The sequence below is a fragment of the Pygoscelis adeliae genome, unplaced genomic scaffold (genome assembly GCF_000699105.1).
Source record: "Pygoscelis adeliae isolate BGI_AS28 unplaced genomic scaffold, ASM69910v1 Scaffold122, whole genome shotgun sequence".
In the NCBI taxonomy this organism is placed as follows: Eukaryota; Metazoa; Chordata; class Aves; order Sphenisciformes; family Spheniscidae; genus Pygoscelis; species Pygoscelis adeliae.
In genome coordinates, this window is record NW_008824358.1 from 6,273,683 (window position 1) to 6,282,236 (window position 8,554).

The 8,554-nt window shown below is 42.4% G+C and overlaps 2 protein-coding genes across 2 annotated transcripts in view; both read left to right on the top strand.

Moving 5' to 3' along the window:
- Nucleotides 1–2,475, top strand: part of PSME4 (proteasome (prosome, macropain) activator subunit 4) — a 62,675-nt gene extending 60,200 nt beyond the window's left edge. The window contains 2 exon segments of the mRNA XM_009319610.1: nt 67–205; nt 862–2,475. Of these exon segments, the coding sequence (XP_009317885.1) occupies nt 67–201 (135 nt within the window). The 3' untranslated portion in view covers nt 202–205; nt 862–2,475.
- A 5,824-nt stretch (nt 2,476–8,299) lies between these two features.
- The window catches only part of GPR75 (G protein-coupled receptor 75), a 2,468-nt gene continuing 2,213 nt past the window's right edge, over nt 8,300–8,554 (top strand). Inside the window, exon 1 of the mRNA XM_009319643.1 lies at nt 8,300–8,492. Within this exon, the coding sequence (XP_009317918.1) occupies nt 8,300–8,492 (193 nt within the window). The remainder of the gene's footprint in view (nt 8,493–8,554) is intronic.

Genomic DNA, 8,554 nt, shown 5'->3' on the forward strand with positions numbered 1-8,554 from the left:
GTTTGTTTTGTCATGGAGCTTAAATCCATAACTGATACAGATCAATACTGATTGTCTGCTATGCAGATGACTGTGAAAAAAACGCTGTCAAATTTCCGGAGGACCCATCATGACAACTGGCAGGAGCATAAACAGCAGTTCACAGATGACCAGCTACTAGTGCTTACTGACCTCTTGGTTTCGCCATGCTATTATGCATAGATAGGTAAGACTACTTGTTTTGACATAAATTCGCAGAAACATCAGTCTTATGAAATCTGCTCTAGCTCTCCAGTCTAGCATGGAGTAGGGAGGAATCCCTAAACCACAGGGAGAATTTAAGTCCCTTGCACCTCCAGTGGTCTGTTCAGGATCAGATTTATTTTGACTAAATATTGTCCACCTTTTTATGTGTCCCTGTACTACGCTAGTGTTTTGCTAAGACACTCACACTTGTTTTCTTGAACATTCATCTTCCTTTTCTCCATTTTTTCTGCCAGTTGGCTGCCTTTTAAATGCCTGGCAGTTTCACTAAAGGCAAGGTACTTGCTGCTTTGTACTTCTGACGCGTCTGAGGACTTTAGCCTACCACCCAGTCCAGTATATCATCTACACCTCATGATGGGGAATGACTGCTACCAAACTGTTTTCTTCTTCCACATTATGACTTTGCTACCGGGTCTCTTCATGCAGGCATGTCCCCAAAGAGCGAATCCATTCCTGGAGTTTCTCTTTGTTACGCTACAAGATTCTGATCTCTATTGTATTGTGATGTTTTGTGACAGTATTCCAAGAGAAGTTTTATTTTATATTTTCATTTTGCTCTGTGGTAATAGCATGAGGCAGTAATCTTGTTTTGAATTAATTCTTCTTTCTTTTCAGGTTTCTCCTGGAAAAATGAGGATGTAGGAACCTTTCTGCGAAATAAACTCGAAGAAATTTATCATGTAGAAAACTTTTGTGTTGGAAATCCTGATGCCTAATCAAAACCACTTTTAAATACAAACATAAAGACCTGGTTCTATTCAAAAAGAATTTCACCTCCCTGGGGAGCATCTGTGGGAGCACCACAGTCTCCTCCTAACCGCGCTCACAGAGCCCGGCTGTGAGTTTACTGCAAGACCCTTGTCATTGGCCTGCACTACACATCAGTTTTGTTTCTGCTTGCTTGCACACAGTGACTTAACACTGCACATTTCTTACCCTCTTTTTCTGACCCTTCTTCCCAGCTGTTTCCGACATCAAAGATATGCAGAACCAGAGAGTGCTGCAAACCGGAATATTGTCAGTGAAGCTCTCCAATTCTGTTGATGCAACTTCTTACCTAGTCAGCACACGATACCAGGAACCTATCTTTCTCAGAGTTTATTTTTCACTACTTGGATTTGAGTGCCCATCAGGTGACGGGCTCTGTATCATTCAGTCCACCTCAGGGCAGGATTGCCTTTTTGTACCTTCCTTGTCAAAATGTAAATAGCTGATCTTCTCTGTGCAGTATAGATGATGGCATGACAAAACGTGGGGAGTGAAAGCTCTTACTGCCTGGCCAGGTCTTCACAGATAGCTTGACCACGCGTGGAATAAAAATCTATGATTATCTGCATATTTTTAAGGGTGAAAGACTATGGGTGTTTCCACGTAATTAGAGCCCACAGATAGGAAATTATGGACTATCAAGTGATGGTTGAATTCACAGAATGAAATGTATGCACAGTGTGAAAAAGCACTGAATGGCTGACTATTTTTAACAGCACATTCTCATAAAGTTCGTCACTGTTTGAGCAAGCATATCTTGTTCGAAGATTGGGGAAGCTCTGTATTTTTTTTGCCTGCAGCTTTGTTCAGAGACTGGTATCTACTGGCTATTTAACAACATGTTTAATATGTGTTACATAGTTGTAAAAGACTGTATAAATTGTAGAGGCATTGCATTGACGAAACATTGTACAGTTTGCAACCTTTTACATAACACCATTGTGAGATTAATTTGTAAAGATTCATACTTAGATGTTAATACAGTAGTAGTTCTGGCTTTTGTATCAAATCAAATGCCATTATTAGTTTTTTAAATTATTTTCTTTAACAGAATCTCTCTTCCTGTCTGAAAGGCAGAGCTTTTGTTTTGGTTTTCTTGTATCTCATTATTACTGTGTCTCATTCAGATTTTAATGCAGCACTTGTGGCCATCTCTAAATGCTGACATCACATATTCTAGTGTGATAAATTCATAGAATGTGAGGTACATTGAAATAATTCATAAACTGGTGTGTGTTTCAACTTTCATGCAACCCTACAGGAGCACTGATACATTTCAAGTAATCTACCTGCCGAGTGTGTGACTCATTCCAAACTTCAAAGCACAGCAGTGTTCCCGGTGCAGTATTTAATGAGTGTCAGCACACAGATGTAACCACTGTATAGCGTAGTGCCAAAATTATTATTTCAATTGTGTATGTAGTTTAAGACCCAATAAATGGACTGTTTGTAACATCTGCATTTTTTTTGTATTTCTAAAGTGGAAATTTCTTATTTTGAGACTATAACTTAAGGTTGTTTACTGTGCTTTTGAGCTTTCTGTGTGAGGCATGTGTTTATTGTGGGATTTGGCAGTGAGTTAAGGCAACATTTAAGGCTCAGTTAAAGATCTAGTTCTAATGGCTGGGAAACTAGCTTTTGTATTTGCGTGAAAATGTCTTGTGCCTGGTGAGGCTTGCCAAAAAACTTACTAACATCTGAGAAGTACGCTTAAAATTGAAGAAACTAGTTTGAAGTGGAAGAGGTTTTGCTGATAGAATTAAAAAAAACTTCAAAAGTAATGGAAAGTATTTGCTGCAGAGGATCATCTTTGAAGTATGTGTGGGCAGATTAATTGATGGCGAGATATTATATGTGCCGTTTTGCCTCCGCTAAGGGCAGCTAACTTATAGGATCCAGCTCTGCTGCTTTTTACTGTAGTTGGGAGTTTCTTTTCTTAGATATCTATAATGAAAGTGTAGCTGGAATTGGTTGCGATGTTGAAGATCCAGTGCTCTGTAGAGAATCATTCTGTAGTCAGAGCTACGATGGCAAATAAGTAGGTGGTATTAATTCAGAGTAGCTGTTTATAAATCAGCAATAAATTCCTTGATCCAAACAGATTGCCCAGAAAATAGAGTACCTATTCAAAGTACAGTTCTATAGGATAAAATATACCTATGGTGGCGTGAACAAACTTGTACTAACTGACTTTTTGTGGGTGAAAGATTGTTAGTCTCCTATTCTGAGAATGTAGGAACGATTTTGAGTTCTTCATCAAATACCGCAACTCCATTGTACTTTTATTCCCTAACTTTCCCCAAGCAATATACACATGTAATGAGTTCTCAGCTTTCCATCACTTTGCCTTACGCTGTCTCTTCCCTAAAGCCTTAGAGATGAAACAACTGCAATACCTCAGTCTGGAGAGGGAGACGTTCCTAGCGTGAGAAGAGAGAATTCTTCCCCTTGAACAGTAAGGGAGATGGAAAAATATCTTGGAGATGGTCTGGTAGCCTTGATAGCCTTAGTGACCGCATGTCAGTCTGCACAAATAATCTCAGTGACCACCGCTGTCTGAAGCACCAAAGAATGGCAATGATGTAAGGCAGAATTCGTTTGGTTTTTTCTTTTTTTTTCTTTTTGCTCGGGTTACAGTGACTTACCGTTTAGTGACTATCTTGCTAGAGTATTAAGTGGAGTGATCTCCCACAATTCCATAACCAAGTGGGTGTATTTGTGCATGTGAAAACCTCCTGAAATCACAGCAGAGACACGATGCTTATTTCGATAAAAATGTGTAAGAAAACTATCAAGTAGGCATATGAGACTTTAGTGCTTTTGGGTGGCACCACAGTCTCAACACTGGTGGATTGCGTTATTAACAAGTTGAGCTAATCTGTATATGGATTTTTTTAAAAAATGAAAGAGGAAAAGACATGAAGGTCATTGTTTCTGCTGTGATATACTATGACTGTATTCCTTTTATGTCCAGGTATCTGTCCTCTCATCCTTTTTACTTCTTTACCAGGCTGCTGGGAGTCCTGTGCTTGGTACACATGGATGATGTCTCCTGTCAGTTTTTCACAGTTAGGCATCCGCAGCATCCCACACTCCGGTCTCGCGCTTTCTTCCACAGCTTCCGACTTCCTGGAAAGATGCAACAGAGACTCCAGCTTCCTTTTCCCCTGTGCTGTGGAAAACACAATAATCTGGTAAGATGTAAAAGGGAAAAAAACCCCAACTTATCAGTAGAAAGTTTTGCTGGCCATTGTCCTTGCAAGATTTTAACTTTAACCCTGCTGTGAATTACCAGCTAATTTGTTTTACATTCTCACTGGCATTGTGCGGTAACTGGATGGCAACTTCTGTGGATTTCCCTGTCACAAAATACTCGCCCTACATAGATGCGTTGCTGCACAGGCTCTGGAGAACGGGATTTCCAGTAAGAGGGGGGCAATTTCACCTGAACCTGATCTAGACTTCCAGGCTGTCTGCAGGCTAGAGGTAACCATGCTCCAGGGAGGGGATTTTGTGGTGGTTAATCCAAGGAGGTACCTGGGGCGCTAGGGCAGCAGTAATTTCACAGTCTACTGTGAGGAATTGGAGGTTTGATTACAGAAGGAAATTAAACTGTGTGGAAGATGAAGAATATTGCTAAGCTGTTTAAGGCAATGCACACAAATTACAAGCAAATAGTAATTGCTTTGCACTGAGGGTTTTTCTCTCTCATGGTCAACAGGTGCTTCTCAGAGCTATTAAGAGGTATTTAGAAGGGAAAGTCCATGAGGTGAGAGGGAAAAGAGGTTAGTATTCTCTCCCTGGGAAGGAGGGTGACTCTGAGTAAAGCAGTCTTGAATCAAGAGTTCTCTCAGCACAGATAAAAGCTTAGGCTGTTGCCTACAAGATTATTAGCAAAATTGTCTTTGATTTCTGATGGATTAGAGTGCAGTGCTTAGAGGAATTAGCTGCATCCTAACAAGGCAGACTTTGTCAAAGGATGGAAAGGAGAGGGAGCCTTGCTGGCCACAATCCTTTTCTAATTCTAGATTAAATGACTTTTTTCCACAAAAGGCTTGTGGAAGTTCAGCCTACGTTCCCTGCTTGGGCTCTTGGCACCCTCACTGCTGCAGGTATTTTGTAGAAGTTACCTGAGGAGATTCTGCTGCTAGAGATGAAGCTGGACACCCACTTCTGTTGGGGAATAGGGGGGTGGTACTGGGAAATGAGGTGCAATCATTTCTGATTGGCATACTTAAGAAAAACAGCAGTAAACCCAATAAATCTGTTTTAGCAGTAAGTGTAGTCAGATTAGCAGTAAGTCTAGGTAGAAGCCTAGGTGAGTTTACCCAGAAAGGGTTCTGCTAAGAGTATCAGTTAAAAGCTTTTCTTTATTCTCTCCTGGCTTTTATTTCTGTTTTTCTGGGTTAATTTCCCCTTTTATTATTCCAGTTTCTTTCCCCTACAACTCTCTTGTTAAAATCATAAGGTGCTGTTCTTAGGCTGAGATGGGGGCAGGTTTCCACAACTAAAAGTTTCCAGTTTCTTGTGGTAAATATCTGCAAAACTTGACACAGCTGTAAAAAATGTCATGGGAACACAACTTCTCCTTATGCAGTAGGAACTCCAAGGCTGAAAAATATTTGAGAAGCTTGATAGTACTAGAGAGTGCTGGGTTTTTTTATTAATTAGTTTAAGGAAAGGCTTAAGAGTGCTGTAAAGGAAGAGTTAATGTCCCAGTACCTTGTGCAAGGTGCTGCAGAAGTTGTTGCTCTTTTGGTTCCTGCCTTCCAAAACTGAGACTGATTTCTTGCGCTGCTCTTCTCCCCTGCCCCAAACTTTGGCAGTTCTTTTAAAAAGGGGCAGGCCCATGAGACGCTTTGCTGTGCCAAAGGGACTGTGCAGTGTTTCGCGTTCCCATGGAGATCCTTTTTCCCTCAGCTCATCCCCTCGCTCCCCGAGTACGAGCCCTGTGTTCCAATGACCTTCTCTTGCGCTCGCCACCTCCTGCAGCGGTCACAGGCTCTCTGCTTGAATGCCTGTGGCCGTCTGCAGCGTTTTCTCAACGTGCATCACCAAAATGCTATTCGGCTTGCGCTTTTCTGCCGAAATGTTTGAGGCTCGCAGGCTGTGACGAGGAACACCTTTTCCTTCATTTCAAACTACAGTTCATAACTGTAGAGCGGTAAAGCGTCTTAATCAAAACGAAACACCCTTGCTCTTCATGGGCCTGCTAAACTGCATTAATGAAATGAGTGGCTATCTAAACCTATTACTACTAGAAAATGCGGAGTTTTCTTTTGCTATATTGCGCATAATTAGTTCTAAAATATTTACCACTCTGTAAGGCCCAAGTCTTAACAGTTTTGACTCCTAAATCCATTTCTCAGCATCTCAGGTAGAGGTTTCAAAAGCACGTAAGAGATCAGAGTCTCAGTCTTGCTCACTCCTTTAAACCCCATGAGCTTGCTAAAACCAATGCCATTAGGCATGTGCAGCCTTATTTCTGTATGTGTGCTTCCACCCGCTAATCTAGCAACTACAGGAAATTAAGAAGTCTTTAAGTGTGGTCATCCAAGGCTGAGCATTTGGCCAAATAACACCTGGAATTATGTAGACCTTCCCAACTTTTTAAAGGATTCTTGTGTTGCAAAATGTGTTAATACTGCCTATGTTTTTGGTAAGTGACACCACAGTTGTTGTCATAGCCTAATGTGGACTCGGGGATTAGACGTAGTGTGAAACTAAGGTCAGTTTTTATGCGGTGTCTTGCTTGCAGCTGAAGTGCGGTGCGTTACCTGCTTGGAAAGGATGTGGATATTGTGTGCGCATTAGTTTCATGTGAAGAGAACAATCATCACTGTTTCCTCAGCATTAATCACTTTTGAAATAATTCACTCTTGCGTTAGGCTGATATTTTGTCAGTCTTGTTTAAGCACACAGTTCAGTGCGCTCTGATGTTTATAAATAAGAAAATTCCAGGAGGGAGATCCCAGCTTGTCAATGAAAAAACAACTCATACTCAATAGGGCCAGGATTCACCCACAGAATTCAAATTAACCATGACTCGGAGAACAAAAATAGAAGCAAGAGTGGAAATACAAGTGACAGCCAAGCTGAGAGGGAACATAGCTTGAAGCCACAGGAAACCATGGACATCATGTTTTGGTTTTTGGACCTTCTCCCCCCTGTATGCAACTAGTTTAAGAACAAAAGCAAGGCCAAATGCACCTGACCTAGGTGCCCGGGTTCCAAGGCACTGTTGCAGCCTGCTCTGATGGCTGCTGGCGCTTCCCTGCCGCAGACCCCGACAACAAATCTGGACTGATTGCCAGCTGGAAGTGTGTTTAGCATGTAAGGCTCATAGGCCGGGCTGCCGTTGTGAGTCATAGGTTCACTGAAAAAATTGCTCTTAGTTTCAGAAAGGAATGCGTTGAAAAACAAACGAGCAAGTAGCACTGACAAGCTTTCAGATGTCAGCCTAGCACTCTTGTCACTGTCTTGATGGTTCTACAAAGCACCGCTATGCTTCCGCACGATTGCTGGGGGTAGGGGTAGATTATTAAGACGCTATACAGGTTAATGTGTGTGTATATATAATGAGAGTATGTAGAAATGCACAAGTACAAGACAAGTGCCCATGCATAAGTCGCAAGTACTAGGTCTGCTGTATTTTCATAGCACTTTTGTGCCTTGCCTGGCTGGACTTTCTCTTCCAACTGCATTTCCAGTGCCTGACACTGAGGTCCCTCGGTTTTGTCTGCCTGTGACAGCCTGTGCTGGCTCGGAAAACGTGCGCTGAGCGTTTCCTGATCGTCAAGCCTGCATAAGTATTTAAGAACGATCCCTTTAAGTGCTCAAACATCCAACACTCTCCATCACTTTAAATGACAACTACTGTATTTATGATAGTAGTAGTTGGCGGTAAACAGATAAAGAAGTAATACAGATTCCCCACCACCACCACCAAAATGGGAATACAGACGATCCTTTGCCTTAGGTGCTTCTCTACCCTGCTGAGTTTGCACGAGGGTGCAATGAAAGGTGCAAGCAGGGGAAGAAGCAGTGTGCAAAACTGCCTTAAATTTTGATCATCATCAGGTTTTGGTCTGGGGCATGTGTTTTGTTGGTGTTAAATCAATGTGGAGGGACCTCCAAGCCTTGACTGCTCAGCTGTTGGCTTGGTATTCTGGTGTAAGGGCATGGCTGTGACATGACTTGTAGCAAAACCTCCAGCTGTCTTACCTTACCTGATTTCTCTGCTTCATGAAATCTTCAGGGGTAAGCCTCTGCGGTGTCCCCGGCCATGCAGCCAGCTTTGCCCTGCCTGTCGCTTGGCTGGTGCCGTGGGTGCCCCGCGGAGCAGGAACAGCTCCTGATGGTACTTCTGTATGAGGCTGGGCAGGTGTGGGACGCTGACAGCCGATGGAAGTTAATGGGGAGAGGCTTGGTGGGAACTTGTAGGAAGGAATGGATCAAAACTGAAAGAGTGCTGGAAGGTAGGGTTTGTGCCACTACTTCTTGCAGGTAGTGCACCCAGGTGCTGCCCCAGAGGTCATTT